This window comes from Python bivittatus, unplaced genomic scaffold, assembly GCF_059951505.1.
Source record: "Python bivittatus isolate LINGU-HERP-01145 unplaced genomic scaffold, Pbiv_v1 ctg000590_np1212, whole genome shotgun sequence".
NCBI classification, from domain to species: Eukaryota; Metazoa; Chordata; class Lepidosauria; order Squamata; family Pythonidae; genus Python; species Python bivittatus.
Window position 1 is genome coordinate 13522865 of NW_028277086.1, and position 18600 is coordinate 13541464.

The window sequence follows — 18600 nt, forward strand, 5'->3', positions numbered from 1 at the left end:
GATTATCAAATTTCAACTTAGATCTGTTCTAAATGTCTAGATTCACCCTGGAATACACACAGCAGGAGCAGATGAAACACCCCTTCAGAAGATGCAGACTGCATTTCAGTTATCAAATGAGTGCAAGATACTGTCCCTGTACATTAGGGAATAGGAACACAGGACTCCAGGTAAGAAGACGGAAGTTCCAGGTACTTCTGGACTTTGCCTTTTCTAAAAATTAACTTGGGAAGTATATATGGAGGATAAGTATCGTATTTCCCATCTTACGTGTGCTCCCAAGTACAGCAACGACATCACTTTCACTTTCGTCATCAAAGAGGGCCACCAATGACACCTCATACTCCATATTGGGTAGCAAGCCTTCAATCTCATAGGTGTCCACTTCTCCACTTAAGATGATCTTAGACAGACAGAACAGGAGATTTAGAAGACTGAAAGGTGAATTACATCTTGTGAAACATGCCAAGGAATATCTAAATCATTTTCCACATTCCAAAAACACTGATAAATATTTTTCATGTCTCTTGATGAAGTAGTTGATCTGTATTGAATATCCGCTAAGCATGCTTATTCTTCATATAGTTCCTTTAATTATTGACTCCCTAATTTGTACTTGTGCAAATATTCCTTGAGGCATTTTCCTCAAAGAATTTCTCTTAGCACTGCTTTGCCTTCAGAAGGATCCAGACTCGGGTGGATTTTTGAACAGTATAGAGGATGACCAAAAATCCCTAGGCCGTATGTGGCTTAATTGTTGTTATTATTATTAATGCAGCCTTTGGCATCTTCTTTAACTACAGCACTGAAATTTGGCATTTCAACTGCTTAAAATCAGTGACACAATTGTCTTCCATTTTGAGGTGCAAAACACAAGACCATAATATTAGGATATAATACTGTATAATATAATAAAATTGGCTTATAATATGTTAATATAATACAATATAATGGAAAGTCTATTCCGAAGGAGAATAAAATGGAAAATTGGGCTCTTGCCCCATGCTTTTCACAAATGTACTCATCTGATTTCATCATTCCATCCACTGTGACTCTACTCCTCAAAATATAGTCTGTCACCAGCACTCCAACTCTGCTATAACAAAGAGCATGTGAGGGACAAGAACTATTACCTCATCAGCTTCTTCGCCAGCCAATGGAATCCATGCTAGACGGTAAAGAGCTACATCAAAAGATGGGGGCTTCCAGCTTACTGTTAAACTATCAGTAGAGACTTCATCGATTTCCAAAAATTGAGGTGATGGAACTTTCTCTGCAAGATAAAGAGAAAACATAAGGATTCCAAATGTGTCTCATATTCCCTACATATGATCACTGAGGTCCCTTCCAACCCTATGTAATATTAGCAGAAACACTACACTTTCTACAGAATTTTCAAAAGCTGAACTTGATCAGTCAATTATAACTGCATATATTTCTGTACTAAAAACAATGTTCATGAAACAATGAACGTTAACAGAAAAAAGCTTTGAAAGTTAGATTCTGAGCCATCTTCTGCAATTACAAGAGTTCCTGCCATCTGTGTAAAGAATTCTAACTTCATGGAGTTTCAGCTGGAAAAGCAGACAAGGGAAGGGGTATAGTTTTAATGGATTTGTAACATCCTCTGCAAACTTTTAACTCAGACTCCATCCTATTCCAGAAAGTCCCAGAGAGTTTTTTATAAGTGTAAGGAACATTATGGATAGGTAGTTGGGATTAAGTCTGCCTATCCATCGACAGGATAGTCTCTACAGAATGGGACCAAATTTGGTATGTGGGGAGAAGCTGACAAAAGAAAGATCAAGTTCAAAAATCAGTGTGATCTAGTTAGGGGTTGGAAAGGAAAATAAATTCCCCAGTGCATCATGACAGGGAGTGACAAAACATTGCTAACTGCTCCATGCAAAGCCCATTTCTCTCCTGGTCACATGATCCACATTCAGTCTACGCCATGGTTCCCCATGTACAGATACATATACACAGACCGACAGAACACAAGGGGAGAGCAGAAACATGCCTACACAAACGAACACAATAAGTTACTTCATTACACAGAAGAAAATATAGATGCCTCCCATGGCCATTGCTGATAAATGTGGTGGAATTTCAAAAGCCATGTTCTATCTTGTATTATTTGTAACATATTTGTTTTTTTAATATTTTAATATTTTGGGGAAGACTAATTGGTTTTTAGAAAAAAGTGGGGCTTTTTTAGTTTTCAGTGATCCCACTGATTTTGAAGTCATCTTTATACCTAGAGTGACCCCAGTCACAAAAATGGTAGTTTGTGTGTTAATAAAAATTGCTAATTCCTGTCTAAGGATTATGCAGCAGCTAGGGTCTATGAGTTTTGGGGGGCATTATATACATGTTCTGCATTTTTAATAATTAAGATACCTGTGAGTTCTAGTTGGGTGATGAAATGTCTACAAGCAAACAATGAACACTAAGAGCACTAAGAACTCCACAGTTCAACCTTGAACTACATATATTCTTTTTTGTTAGAATAAGATGTTTGCATTCTGCCTTTTTTCTGAAATTAGAAAGAAATACAGCAGAGGATGACAAAATTTTATTGTTTGGTTTCTTTATTTCTTCCTTGAGATGCTTGAAAGTTCTAATGAGTAACCAAATTATGTTTGCAATTTTTCTATTAAAAAAAAGCCTATGCAATCAGAAAGTAATGTCTACTTGAAGCCCTTGTGAGTTCTTGGCTGCATCTACAGAGAACTGGCAAAACATAACTTGACTTCAAGTGTCCTGTATTTAAATTTCTCTTTCTTCCTGTAGCAACCCAACTTGAACCAAAATATTAGACCATGTTTTCGTTTGCATTTGTTTTAAATAATGTAAAGTTTCCAAGCTGTCAAGTGTACAGAATGGGGGCTATAATCTCCTTTTCTTAAGAAAATATAAATAAAATCAAAGTGGCAGATTGTTCTTTTCAAGAAGAGTACAGGCATATTGGGAGTACAGCTAGACTGCTTTCAAAAACGCAGTGAGACTTACTTGTGGTAAAGCTGCCTGTGAGTGGCTCAGACTGACCCTCACTATAGAGGGAGAAAACAGCTACAGTATATTCAGTAAGAGATGTCAAGCTCTTCAAAGTATGTGCTGACACTCGACCAACTTCTTCCTGCATCATAGAACCAACAGGAATTAGAAAAGAGGTCACAAATCCATATCTATATCAGGATGCAAAAGAGAGGCTTGGTCTAATTCTTCAGCCAGAGATGTCTTCACAACTGAAAAAGGAATCCCAGATTAGACCCCAGGCTGCATCAATCAGTGTCTTGGCAAATGCCCCACCTTACCGAAAGGAACAACCTGTTTGCTCCCCTTTAGCTAAACGGAAAGGAGGGGGAGAGAAAAGGGGGCCCGTGCTGACAGACTCCTCATCCAGGGATGGTTGGAAGCAGAGTGTCATTCAAATCCTACCCCACCCCTACTTTCTTTCATCCTTCCCTGTGTCAAAGTAAAACTTTTATTTATTGAAGTCAGTAGACAGAAGCCTACAAGGAAGCTCAAAACATGGCAGTAACGGGAGACCTTAACACAGTTTGACAGCTTTGAATAAAATGTGTTGAAATCTGATCATTTCCATACCAAACCATGCTTTGCATGAGAGGCTGTCCAAGGGTAGGGCCTGGGGTACTTGCCTAAAAATTCCTGCTCCTTTTTGGCCACGTTTGTAAAACCTTAGTGGCCAAGTTGTCTACTGCCCCAGGCAATTGATTAATCTTCACAGTCTGGCACATACAATTACAAATCACTTGGTCCGCTGCAAAGTAGCAGTTTTTTAGGTCCTCCTAGGTATCACAAAAGGTTTTTGCTCCATCAGGGAGAAGTTTCTCTTCCTCTCTCCTTAAAAGTGCAACTGGAATCACCATCATCACAGATAAAGGGGGACATCTGGAGGGCAAGCCCAGATGTCTGTTTTGCTATATTTTCATCTTATTTTTATTCTCTGTTAGCCACCTGGAGTCTTATGTTTGAGATGGGCAGTCATACAAATTGAATAAATAAATAAACAAACCCACCCCTACCCCCATTCTGCCACTTTTCACCACTACCCCTGGTGATTGTGTTGCTTTCCTGTAAGAGGAAACGTGGCAGAATTTTTATCCATTTCACCCAATTTCAAAAAATAGGTTCCTCTGCTGAACCTGTTAAAACCCCAAATATTACAGTTCTTCCAGCATCTTGTACGACAAAGCAGGGGTGTCTGCAGGGGGTGTCAACCATCTGCCCAGCCCCTTTTGTACATGCATCAAAGCATATACAAAATGGATAGGGCTTGGATCGTGACACCACACCCACCATCCTGCAGACGTTGACACCCTAATGAACACCACTGCTAGAAGGGGAAACGTGGCAGAACTTGTCAATTTCATCCAGTTAAAAGAAAAAAATAAAAACAAAGAAATGGCTCTGCTGAACATTTCACCATTCCATAACTAAACCTGAAAAAAAAAAATTGAAGTTCCCATCTTTCACAGCAGCTCCATATGAGATGGCCACTGAAGGCAGAGAACAGGGATGGGTGGACGTGCCCCTTCAGTGCACACACCAGCTAACAGGAATAGAGGCATTTGTGTAAGAAGGAATGAAGTGCCACATGTGGACTGGAGTGCCCTGTTTGTGTTAGCAGAGAAGGAAAGACACTATTTCTGATGAAACTCAAATGGAGGTCACCTTCCCAGCAGCCATGGGATGGTCTAAGGATGACACCATCCATTCCTGTCCTCCCAAACTGATGGGTGGCTCATCCTCCACCAGGGTAAGCAGGAAGTGTGGATTAGCTCTAAGGTTAATTGAGTGGGTGATGTTATCAGCATGATAGAGCTACCCTTGACCCCGTTAACCATTATGTCACACGCCATCAGTTTGCTTGATGAACTGGGAAAGAAGTCCCAGGACATACGTTTGTTATTTTTGTTTTGTTTTAAAAATGCCACAAAGCAATATATCTCTTTATGAGCCAAGCAGCTGTTCCTCCATCTTACTTGCTGCCACTTTTTCCTCCCATCAGCTGAAGCTGAAAGGTAGGATAGCCCTTTTTTAATAAAAACGCAGCTGTTCCTCAGCTTTCTTTAAAAAGGGCCATCCTACCTTTCAGCTTCAGTTGTTGGGAGGAAAAAGTGGCAGCAAGTAAGATGCGCTCTAGAAAAAATATACATTGGTTGTTTCTCTAGGGTGAAAACCCTGAAATATGTATAATGTTCTGGACAGGCCAGATGGAGATCTTGTTCCTCTGGTCCACATGGCCCCAAGCCTGCTATCCTAGACTCTCTAGTTAGATTTCCTGCATCACATAGGCTGGGACAGCCAGCTGCTTCTCTTACTGGAGGAGGAGAGAGGTTGAGAGCTAGAATTTCCCAGGACAGGAATGCTGAAAAGGCCAATAAGCAACTGATACCTAGTACAAAGCACGGGAAGCATGAAGCGGGCCTTTTGTTAAGGGCCAGAGGAAAAGGCATCACGTTTAAACCCACAAGGGTCTAAAACAGGGGCAGCAAGCCTGTTCCATCCTGTTCTAGCAACAAAGATTCTTTACAAGCCATGTCATGTTGAAATTCTGGAAAGCTTCAACCAATTTCTTGCCAGGACAAGGAGAGCCAGACAAGCAGGGAAGGGAGGGATGTGTGCCAAGACTTATAAAAAATACTTATTGAAAAAGATGTAGTTTTATATCAGTTTGGGATGAAGAGGAAAAGTGGTTTGCACAGATGGAGCATTCTCAGAATTGATACCAGCGAGGACCGCCTTGGGAATGCCCCGTGGCTTTTGCAATTTTTGTAAGCGAACAGGCACTAGAAAGAGTCTGTGGAGTATTTCCATTCTCCAGTCTGGCACCCCAATGAGCAGACCCAACTCACTACATTTTAAGGTTAAATGGCAACCTTAGCTATTTTGGAAAACTGAGCCAGGGAGACCATTAGGGTACCCAAGGGATGTCTATCTATGTCTGTCTGTCCGTCCATCCGTCCGTCCGTCCATCCATCCATCCATCCATCCCCAAAGGCAACAGCAAACTAATTCTGTACGTGTTGAGAAAACAACATGGACATGTCCCTGTAGACGTCAGTAGCCAAGCTTGATTTGAAGAAGACTACCTTTTCTTTTTTTTAGCATATTATACCATTTACACTGAATAAAACAAACAAAGCAGTATTTAAAGGAAAGCACCTCACATCCTACATGATGGTTAATTCCAAAGCAGAAAATTGCTTAATGGTACCACTGCTTGATAAAGAGAATATGAGAGATGGGAGGTGGGAAGAGAATGGCTTGAATAATTAAAGAATGAAGGGATTTTTTTTTTTAAATGATCTCTACGCAAAATATAACAAAAGCAATGCATCGACATAGGGACTTCGAATTTCTTTGTAGAGGAAGCTACAAACAATTTCTCAATCCTTTGAGATGGACCTGTGTGCCACATTTTGAAAACTGTTCTCACCCATAGAGAAGTTAATCTTACTGCCATTGTATCAGTTATTGGCAGATGGCAAATAAAATATAGGTTTCTCATAATAAATCTGTTTTTAAGTTCTTTACGTTTATTCTTTTAAAAATCTACTTACCTCATTGGTTTCGGTCCCATCTGTCTTAACGTACATAATGCGATAGCCTTTGACCTTTTGGGAAGCAGGATCCCATGATATTTTAGCTGAGCTGTGATCCACATTCGAAAACTTCAAATTTCGTGGTGGACTTAAAGGCACTTGAAAATGGAAATGAATCCATATTATAAATAATATCTTTGTTGTCTGTCCGCTGGCCTATTCTGATACATTGCTTCTGGATAACATAAATCTCCATGCACGTTCTGTGTCTGATACCCTTTGCAACTGATGTTTTTGTCAAGGAGGTGGCCTTCAAATATATATAAGGACACCAAGAGGCCATGCGTAATCCAAAAATCTGAGTCCCTGGTCATGTTCAGTGCAAAGGCCTCTCCCTACGAAATTCACACTGTATGTATACCGACGGGATTTTGTCACATGTATGGCTTGGGTTATACAGTTATATGGTACCTCTTCCTAAATATGGAGCCAGGCAGCTTTAAAAGAAAACAGAAGTCCCTTTACAGCGAACTCGTTGAAATTAGGATGAATTAGGCCCAGCGGAATCCATTGGAAATAAATCATCATTCCAATGCTAGAAGTCATCTCCTACAATGTTCTTATAGTGGAAGTTGAATGTTTTTGTTTTTGTGCAAACAGAATTTCTGAAATATGAGATTGTGCAAATATTAGATTTTCTTTTTTTACTCTGTGTTGTATGGTTGCAGTGTATCTGCTTTTGGCATCCAAGTATCTTCCAGATGTGTTGGTCTCCAACTTTCAGAATTCTAGGCCACTGGTGCTACTGGTGGGGAATTCTAAGAACTACAGTCTAATGCATCTAGAAAGACGTGGCTTGGGAAAAGCTGAGATACATACACACACTCAGGAACAATGAAAACTTCTTACATATTTCAAGAACTCCACTTGGAACTATTCTATATCCTAACGCCTTCTTCTCCACCCCCAATTTGTCCCTACACTGGATTATCTCGAGCCCCTTCCAAATTTCCCCATCTCCCTCTTTCCAAGAAATAGCAAGGGGGGGGGGGGGAGGCTCAGTTCCTGCACATACTTCTTTTTTTCAGGAGGCTGAAAGCCATTCAAAGTCAAGCCCCCTTCTCCAGTGGTACACACTAACAATATCTTTGCCTCTGTGTAGATCAACTTGGTGGCCAATGCAACATCCCAAATTACATTAATAAACATTAAAAGGTAAACTCTCCTATCCCAGACATCACAAAACATTTCAGGGACAGAGGTAAATACGTCTATGAATGCAAAATCTGTCTGCCAGCTTCATGCTGCCGGCATCAATTTAGTTTTCTGTTCCTGGACTAGAGCTTGGCTTCTATTAGATTGATACATTCAGCTCTTTACAAGACAAATACGCCTCTAAGATCTCACAATATGCATTGGGGGGGGGGGGGACAGCGAGTGCCTGACAATTTGAAGTTAAAAAAAAAAAAAAGCCAATATGGAAAAACTTAAATATCTCAAGCACAATTTCCCAAAGCTGTTCTAAGTTATTTTTTTTAAAGGTGATCTTGCTACTGACACTTGAACACATGTTGTATGCCTGGACTATGAACTATTTTAAAATGGAAACTTTGGATCCCTTCATAGTATTATAGCCAAAGAATAACCACTGAAGAGGCACTACAACGTTTTTTTCCAGTGGAATTGACCCCTAGAGGAGCATGAGTTGTGTGAGTAGTGAATATACATATTTCAGAAGAATCTTCCCTGCCGTGTGTTAGACTTCACCTCCCAGAATTCCCTGTCAGTCATCTGAGAATTCTAGAATCTGGAATCTAACAACTCTTGAAGGTACCCGGTTATGGAAACTAACATTACATTTTAAAACATTAAACACTGGGATGTAAAAATAAGCTACAATTAAAATTCAGTGGGGTTAAAATAGATGTTATCTCACATCTATTTTAGATGGGAAACAAAGAAGATGTTCTACAGAAAAGTAAACTTCAGAAAACTTAAAAACCTGCTGTTGATATCTTAAAACTTTAAGCAAGAATAGTTCTACAGAAGTCATTTTCTGTACGTGGTAATAACCAGATATCAACAAGTCATTGAAGAAAGTCATGAGCACCTTACTGAAGGAGACACCGTTGCTCTTCACATTGCTTCCTAAACAGTGCCTCTAGGGATTAGTATTCTACTGAAGTTTAAAGTCATTATTTTTCAGTCTCAGAAAGCCTTTCCAGAATTTACTCCTGGGGCATGTAGAAAGACATAAAAACCACTTACATGTTGTTTCTTGTCCTGTAAGAGGATCGCTGGCTTCTTCTCCAAACAATGCATAAACCGTGACTGTGTATTCTGTGTTGGGCAGCAGACCCTCAAGTTCAACATGTGTTGAGCTCACTCCAATTTTCATCTACAAAAATGTGAGTTCATTAAAAAAAAAATGGATGAAATAATGGCATATGTGAGTAGAAGGTGGAGAACATTTTCAGGAGAGAGAATAATGTATGTCAAAGTAAGAAAAATGGGGGTTGTGATATTAACAAGGGATTGATTCACACCACTTTGCCCTGCCTGAGGATCACTTGCATAAATTATTCCATAATGGGTTGACGGGCCGCTGTCCAATTTGTGGGAACTCCTAGAACACAGAAAACCACCAACTGAAGCCTAGCACAAAAGGCAGAATTGTAGAATTGTGATTGCCAGAATTAAACAAGTCCCTTTGTACTTTCATATAAATACTTTCCCTATAACTTTTGCTCAGCTATCCTTAAATGATATAATACTGTAAATGCTACTTTTAGTATTATTAATTACTATTAATAATTTTGACTCAGAAAAGTTCCAGATCTATCAAGGGAAAACACCAGGTTGATCTTTATCGCCCTTACTATACATGTTATCTGTAGAGCTTCTATTATGGAAAATCCAAAATAACACACAGTTGCAAGTCAGTAGATTCTTACATGAACAGGAAGTAAATGCAAATGCCAATGATTTGCACTCTTTTTATCTAAACCAACAAAAGAGCTGCCAATTTTAATTCAAGAAATTAGCAACTTTTGAAAACTAACAGGATTGAAAATGAACTATAAAAACACAGAGGTATTTGTCATAAATATAGGCTCTAAGATCCAGAATGAAATTAAGAAGGAATACAACATCAAAACTGGTCAGAAGTCAATAAGATGCCTAGAAATTAATATTACAAAAATTCATAGTAAACTAGGTGTACTAAATTACAATCCATTGCTGAAAACAAATAAAAACAATTTAGAAAATGATCATTACTTAATCTACCTGTTTTGGACAAAATAGCTGCCCTAAAGTTATCAGCATTTCTGAAGTTGTTTTATTATTTCCAAAATATGCCAATATAGACAAATTCTAAGATCTTGAACTCCTGGCAACCAATGTTTATAACATTTGTGTTTAACAGAAAAAGACAGAGAATAATAAAAAGCCTATTGCTTTTGAAATCACAAAAAGGGACAAATTACAGAAAAATCTTCTCTTGATCATCCTAAGCTTTCCTCATTTTGGCAGAATAATTTAAGGCAGTGAACTGTGGGGCAGGAGTCATTCAGTGATTGATACACAGTCTACACAACTTGTGACTTGAAATTCTACCAGACAATTTGCTTTACAAAGTAGAATCAGGGGAGGGTTATTCCACAGATTGGAATATGGAAGAGTGTTGGTTAGAGTAGAACTAGATATCTCCACTCAGCATGGAGGTCCATGTTCAAGCCTACCGCCTGTCGTAGAGTTTCACTGAGTGATTTTGGTCCAGTTACTATCTCCCATCCACACCTATTTTTAAAGTTTGCTGTTATCAGAATGAAATTGAAAAAGCCTTTATTAAATTTTGAACTCCTGGAGGAAAGGTAAAATATAAATCTAACAACTCCATGATTTTCTCTAGAAGTTCAAGATTCTTTTCTCACTCTACCAAATAAAGAACAAGCATTCAACTGCTTTAGGAAAATTTTTATTCTATTTATTTTTTGCAGCTGCATCACACTTGGTTCATATTCAGCCAAGACATCCAGATTCTTTTCATAGTTTGGTCTTCTTAACATCCTAAACTTGTGCTTTGGTTTTTCCCACTCAGATGCAGGACTTTAATTTGTCCTTGTTGAAATTCCTCCTGTTGTTTATGGTATTAGCCATTCATTGTTCAAGTTTGTCAAGATCCTCCTAAATCTTGAAACCTTTTTGCAAGGTGTTTGTTATTCATCCTGTCTTTGTGTTATCTGCAAATTTGATCAGAGTATTGTCTAACTCCTCATCCAAGTAATTTATAAATATATTGAACAGTACAGGGACTAGGTTTACTTGAAATCTGTCTGTTGATTGAGGATCTAAGATTTGCTGATTTCAGCCAATTCTCTGTGAGGGATACATGCTATATAACTTGCAAAAAATAAACACGTTTACACATTCAGTAGCTTCTTGATGCCCCTTCTAGAATCTTACATGCCTTTTCATGCTATGAACAATTCTCCTACTTGAACAAATATGAATATAATTTCACACTAGAAATCAAGAGATAGGCTAGATCCAAGTTTACATTGTTTAATCTGGCAGAGTTTTTAGCCACTTCATACTAAACACAATTTCTGACTGCACCCTAGGAAAAACTTATTTTAATTTTACTTAGGAATGCAGGACACATTTTCTGCATGCAAATGTATTATATTCCACGCTTGAAGCAAAATGTAGTTGTCATTCCAAATCTACAGTTCTCAGAATAGTGCACTGGAGTTTGATAACAGTTTTAAAAATACCTATTAGGCAAAACATTCAGTTTTGTACTCTGTTAGTACAAAAACGCATACACATATTGTACAAAAATGCATTAGAGAAAATAATTTGCAAAAACTATAAATTAGGCCAAATTACAAGCAAAAATGCCTAGGTTTGAAGAGATGTGCACCAGAATACATTTTAGAATACAAATCATAGTACAATTCTTTTTTTTTTTTAATCACAATCAATGCCCTGGACTTGGCATATTCACAGAAGTGAGAAAGTAAGAAAAACTTTAAAACCTTTAGGAAAAAAAATAAAATAAAATTGGCTCATATGCCCCTCCTTTAGTCTGCATCAGCCTTTTATAAAATGTAGCCTGCCAAGAAACATATAGCCCATAAGCAAATAATAGCTTCCTGACTTTGGGTCAGTTAAACTTCCTGGGCTTTTTTGCCTGCTTGGTTGTGAAAAGGGGAGGGGGGGGCAAGTATCTAGCAGAATACCACCTATGATGTGGGGGTGGGGACAGAGAAGTGGGATTGCTTTTAACTCAATGGAGTACCGTGGATAGGATCTACATAGGCCAATTTTAATAGGTTATTGGCAGCTATCAGAAATGCATAACAAATTATGTAAAACAAACAGGGACACTCAGATTCAGAGTAGAACAAATTGCAGTGGTCTTCATAGGGTGATCTTTGATCTGTCACTATCTCGAAGCCTCACCTAATTTCAGTGACAAGCCAAAGATGAGGGCCCCCACCTCTACCAATCCCCAACTGGTTGCAACTCCTGCTTCTCTCCAATTAACTGGCTCACTGTTACTTCCTCAAATGTCACTACTCATTAACCCAAATCCTAGACAAGCTCCTCCATCAGATGGTGGTGCTCCAAAATGAGAGAGGAGCCACTGTCTGGGGCAACTGCTCATTATGTTACATGAGATGGTTGGGTTGGATTGCCCTGGGTCCCATACTCCATTCAAACATCAAGAAGATGGAGGTTGAACTTTAGTACCTATAGGCTCTTCACAGCTAAACATGGAAGTCCCTGACACCAACCTGGCTCACGGGGTATTCTAAAAATACAATGAGGGCAGAGAAAAATAATCTTAAGATCTTTAGGAAATGTAATGAATGAAAAAACATTTTATAACTCTTGTCCCAGCTATTCCCCCCCATGTTTCTGACATTTATCGTGTCATTTAAAACATTAATGAATCTGATAAGAACATTAATTTTAATACATTAAAATGGGATAATCAGACAAATACATATATATTACTGAAACATACGTTGTTACAATATTTCTGCTGCTTTGAATGGATAACTGGGACTATGTTAAAAACAGCAATTGGTCCCACCCACCAATGACTCCAAACCCACTCTATTGGTGGAATGGGCTCTTAAAAGACTACAAGGGAATGCAGCTGTTGAGGAAAAAGGGGTTAAAACTTACAGAGTTTGAAAGGAGCTCAGAAATCATCTAGTCCAACCCACCTCTTTGGGACAGGGTATACTAATGCATATCAGGCAGATGGCTACCCAGCCTCTATCTGAAGACCTCCAAAGGGGAACTAGTACATGAGGCAACCTATTCCACTGGTTGACTGCTTGTACCATCAGGAAATATCTCCTAATAGCTAACCTGAATCTAATTCCTGTGGTTTCAACCCATTCGTTCTGTCCTGATTTCCTGGGAACAAATCTACTCTCTCCTCTGCAGGACAACTCTTTAGACTTTTGAAAACTGCTATCTTATCTCCCCTCAGTCTCCTGTTCTACAGGCAAAACATACCAAGCTCCTTTAAGCTCACATGACATGGTGGCTTTCCTCTAAACTTCTTTCTAGACTGTTATTCTAGACCCAATAGCTGAGTAAGGTTATGACTTCCCATGATCTAGATTCTCTCCTCCTGTTAACTCTTCCAAAATAATGCTTGCATTTTTAACAGCTGCATCTTACCATTGGCTTATGGTCAATGTGTCATCTACTGGAACATCCAGATCCTTTCTACATGTACTATTGTCAAGCCAGGTCTACCCTATCCTACATTTGTGCCTTTTATTTTTTTCTCCCCCGAAGCAGGACTTTAAATTTCTCCTGTTAAATTTCATCCTGTTTGTTCTGGCCTGTTCTTCAAGCTTGTCTATCAATAGAAGAGAATATGGGTTGAACGGTGGAATCCTTGGGGTTCTCTGAGCTTGGTTGTTTTCTCACAAACATTTCATTACCCAGCTAGGTAACATCTTCAGTGCACTGAAGATGTTATCTAGCCGGGTAATGAAACGTTTGTGAGAAAACGATAAAGCTCAGAGAACCCCAAGGACTCCAAAGCTTTTCTGAATCTTTTTGGATCTTCTCTTTCTCTTCTCACTCCTCCTAGTTTTGGATTATCTACAAATTTGATCATCGTCCCCCTCAAATCCTTCATCCACGCCGTTAACAAAAATCTTGAACAACAGAAGGCCCAGGACAGAGGCCTGTGGCACTCCACTTGTTATTACTATCCGAAATGATATGGAGCCAATACTCTCTGGGGGTGATCATTCAGCTGAAAATAGGGAGTACTACACCTTTCAAGAATATCAATATCAGCTTTTCAAGAATATCAGGCCACTCTTTGAAGCAAGGGTCAAAAGGTCTAGTTGATGCCATGTTCTCTCACCTCCTTTTCATCTGCCGCTAACCCATCAGTGAGGGGCGCATACAGAATCATATAGCCAGTTGCACCTGCGACTGAACTCCACTTTGCTTTCATACTGTTGTGTGAGACATCATACAACTCCAGATCTGACGCCATTGGCAATGCAACTGCAGTGGGAAAAACCAAGAGATGGTTACTGCCTAATTTCTTCAAAAGGAGGAGCTGGGAATGCTTCCAACAACAGCAACAACCAAAACGGTTTTAAACTCAAGATTTTTTGTAAGGACTGAGCAACAAATCTTTGAATTCTTTTTCTAACAGAAGTTCTTGCTAATAATGAAAAGAAGAATTGTCTTCAAAATATGTAAAAAAAGTTGATTCTGCAATCCCATTTGGCCATTTTGGGTAGCTAGGTAATTGCTCTTCAACTGCAATAGATAAAATTAATTACAAGCCTTGTTAATCTGCACAGCAACTCTCAGAGATCAGAGATGACTATTTCCAAAACACAAAATGTTGAATTAAACCTGTTCTCCTCCTCCCTCCTCCTCTGCTTGTCTGTGATGTGATAGAAATCAACGTAGATAGTAAATCTGTGATGTATTGTATACTTAGATCTCATGTTAAAAGGTCAGATCCTATTTATGCAATTCCCATAGCATTTCATCACTGCACTCAGACCAAGATTTGAAGTACGTGACTTCTTGATTTTATCTATTAGCACATCTGAGTATAATTGGTCACTAGATTGATTTATTGATTTTAGGTACCTATAAACTTTATGTATTATTTATATGCTCAATTCAACAGCTAACATAAAATTACAAATAACTTAAAACCCATAGATTAAAATACCCTCTGGTCAAAACATAACCAAAAACTAACTAACTAACTAACTCTGTCTGTCCGTCCATCCATCCATCCATCCATCCATCCATCCTATTTATAGGGCTCCCTATCTCATGGCAGTGATTCTGGACGGTGTACAAGGTTAAAAACAACTTAAACTTAATAAAAACACACCATACAGGTTCCAAATGCTCAATGGAAAGCCAGGTTTTCATCACAGTTTAAGTGTGGGGTCCATTGAAGAGGTGTGATGGAATGGAATTATGAAGGCCAAGCTCAGGGAGATAAGCATTTTCTTAGCTCACCGGAACCGCGTAGGAGGAACAAAAGGATGAGACTGGCACCTCCCTGAGGAATTCACACTGTTGTGGCTGGAGGACTTTGGGAACTGGGGTTTTAGTCTGGGAAGATTCTTGCTAGAGGTTGTAGCTAATAAACATAGCTGGACTGAATTTGCATGGTCTCTTGGAGTTTCTTGGGCTAGACCTGACAAGAGGGGAGTGTTCCAGGGAGCCAGGGCCACCACTGAAAAAAGCCTGCTTCTGAGGGCCCATCTCCCTAACTTTCTGAGGAGCAGGGACCAGAACATATCCTCCCTGGGTGATTGAACAGAGCATCTAGATTCTATTGGAAGGATATGTTACTCTAGGTAACCCAGAGCCAAGCCATGTACAGCTTATGTACACCAGCACCTTGAACTTATTTATTTATACAATCTATTGACCTTCACTCTGCCCCAGAGCCTGGGACAATAGCCAGGTCTTTAATAGCTTCCTGAACGTCATGAGGATGGAAGTGAATTGTATGCAGAAACATTCTGGTAATCAATGGACAGCAACAGTATGAGTGTACCTCTGCTGAAATGGCTTTGCCCCAGCTGCATTCTGTACCACCCAGAGTTCCTAGATAACCTTCAAAGGCAGCCCTGAGTAGAGGGCATTGCAGTAATCTGTTTTGGAGGGCATGAGTAACTATTGCTAAAGCCTCCTGGTCTAAAAAGAGCTGCCATGGGTGAACCACTGGGAACTGGGACTACCATTTATGTCATCCTAAGTGAGAGGAACAGATGTAAACTTAGTTATTAGTTGCAGAAATGCAGGTCACAGCCAATACTGGGGTAGACAGCTGGCCCCAACAGACCTTACCCTGTTTCGTTCCAAGCACCTGATTTGGTTTTTTTAGGGATTAATAAAGAATACATAAATGAAAAGCAGCATTGCTGCAGAGCAAAAAGACTGTCTTTAGACTCATTTCTATTTAAAGGAATGCCTTTTGGCCTTTTATAGGCCCTGTAGGCTTTCTCTGAAAAAAGAAATTATAGAAGGCTGTATCCCACAGTGTTTTCTTGCAACTGTGCCCAGCAGACACACTAGTAGGGACCAACTGGGGATGATGCTAGGAAGGGTGCCTTCTCTGGGGTGGTGCCTGCCCTCCAGAACAGCATCCCCCAAAGACCTGTATGGCACCCACCTGTCAATTATTCCAGAAGTTTTTCTTTTTCTGGAATGTGGATGGCTCTTTTTCTCTATTTTATTGTTTCTTGTTCTTGAGATGTAAGCCTCCCAGAGTCATTTGGGAGCCAGGCAGTCTCTAAATCCAATCAATCAACCTATCAATCAATCAATCAATCAATCAATCCTGTGTGACTGGCACCTCCCCCTCTGCCAGCTATTTTATGAATGTGCAAGCCCCCCAGGTTGCCTTTTTAAGAGAACACCAAGACTATGTTCTCCAAATTTCAGAGGCACTCACTGGTCCCTGGTCCCCTTTCCTCCAGGCTCACTGGAAAGAAAAGAAAGCGGGGGCCATTTTGGAGATATTATGGACCCCATTCCTTGAATTCTGACCAAAAATGCACTTACTTTAATCCTTTTCCCTGTCTCACACACCCATGGCCTCAGTGTATTTTCCTCAGCTGCTAACTGCTGCATTCCCTCAAGACTACATTTAAGGCCTGAATCTATGGTCTTTTCATTTGCAAGTCATTTTAATTTGTTATTATCTGCCAGCAAGGTCATATATATAAAGTGCATTTTTCCACCACCTCCCCCTGACAGCATTATTTTTCCCCCCTGAAATGTTACCTGGAGTGATTAATATTTACTTATTTCAGAGCATTGCTTTATGACACTTGAGCAAAGATTAAATAAAATTATGCTTGGAGACACGCTGCCTTAGGCAGTAGTCGAAAAAGAAATGCATACGGCTGGACTTAGTCAGAACTTGACTTCAAAAGAGCACCAGGTGCCACGGGAAATGATGTTACTGGGACAGTATGTGCTCTCAGACCATGGAAATCATCATTAACCAATTCCTAACCAGGCCTGTTCAAACATACGCTAGGCTAGACTTTTAATTCTTCTACAAAGCAGCCCCACCCAAGTTTACTCAGAAAAAGGGGCCATAATGGGTCAGCTCCACTAGATAGACCAGACCTGGAAATCAACTCATCCACAGGAGTTGATGGAGCTACTTTTTTTTTTAATCCCTTTATTTTTTTTATAAATAACTCAAGGTGGTGAACATACCTAATACTCCTTCCTCCTCCTATTTTCCCCACAACAACAGTCCTGTGAGTTGAGTTGGGCTGGGAGAGAGGGACTGACCCAAATTCACCCGGCTGGCTTTCATACTTAAGGTGGGACTAGAACTTACAGTCTCCTGTTTTCAGCCTGGTGCCTGCACCACTAGGCCAAACTGGATCTACTTTGGTCGAGATTGGCTAATAATAACAAAATCCTGCAAGTCTGATTGTGCTGGACCTCCTCCACCTTCTTATACTCTTGTGAATTAGGAAGACCTCTGTCTGAGCCACTTCTGAATGTTATCCCATTGCTCTGGACTTAAAAAATGTTTCAGCCCCTTTGGCTTAGGTAACGGTTCTTTCACATTTCCGTCAAGGTCATCTTCCTTATTCTCTACATAGTGGTAAATATTTCCCAGTGTCAGAGTCTGTGATAGCCAGTGAGCTGCTAGAAAAACACTTGGATTGTAGAGAGCCATGGAGATGGCCTTGACTAACCTTTCAATCAGCCTTTGAAGTGGGATGGTCCTTGTATCGTCCTCCTACATTGAGCTCAGGGCCTGTAGCTATCTGGATCTGAACCAGATCTGCAGTAGGTAGGACACTGATGGGGCAACACCGTTTTCATTCTTCTAATGGAGATGAACACCTACAGGCTCATGGTGTTCCCTGGGTATTGCAGCATTTCTGGGTAAACTGAAGCAAAGGTAACTAGTGGGTGGCTTCAAGCTGCTTTGGGAGAAACTGGCAAGCAGAAACAGCGTGGGGTGGAAATGTCTATAGTTAATGCAAAATGGCAAAAAAGTCTGGTAATAGAGACCATCGCTAAGGCTGAGTATTGGTCTTGGATGTTCATGATATATTCGGCTTAATCTCATATCAGGGTTGAAATGTAGAAAATAATATATATACTAGTTACATATTTTGACTTCCTAAGATGCTCTAGATTTTCTTTTCAAAAGAGCCTGTTTTCAGCCCTTCTACTGGAGTGATGTTTCCAAGTGTGTGTGCAATGCCTTGTAAAATCTCAAGAACAGCGAGGAAAACAGGATAGTCAGGGATCATGATTTCTCTGAACCAGTTTTAACTATTTTTTACTGATACTTTGAAATTATACACCTACGTATGTACACACAATCCGTTTCAAGAACATGGAACGCACAGCCCTAGGATGATTTTGATCCTGAGAACTGTATTTCCCCGGTAAGAATCATAATTCAGGACTCCCTTTCAGTTGCCCCTGGAAAAAAGGAAACATTTCCCCT

At 39.7% G+C, this 18600-nt stretch overlaps 1 protein-coding gene across 5 annotated transcripts in view; it reads right to left on the reverse strand.

Moving 5' to 3' along the window:
- COL14A1 (collagen type XIV alpha 1 chain) overlaps positions 1 to 18600 on the reverse strand; it is a 136887-nt gene that overhangs the window by 66670 nt on the left and 51617 nt on the right. For all 5 annotated transcript variants that reach the window (XM_088149005.1, XM_088149004.1, XM_007433931.4 and 2 more), the window contains 6 exons: positions 13984 to 14129; positions 8841 to 8970; positions 6591 to 6730; positions 3013 to 3139; positions 1134 to 1273; positions 271 to 403 (listed from right to left, as the gene is read on the reverse strand). In XM_088149005.1, the coding sequence (XP_088005131.1) occupies positions 271 to 403; positions 1134 to 1273; positions 3013 to 3139; positions 6591 to 6730; positions 8841 to 8970; positions 13984 to 14129 (816 nt within the window). The remainder of the gene's footprint in view (positions 1 to 270; positions 404 to 1133; positions 1274 to 3012; positions 3140 to 6590; positions 6731 to 8840; positions 8971 to 13983; positions 14130 to 18600) is intronic.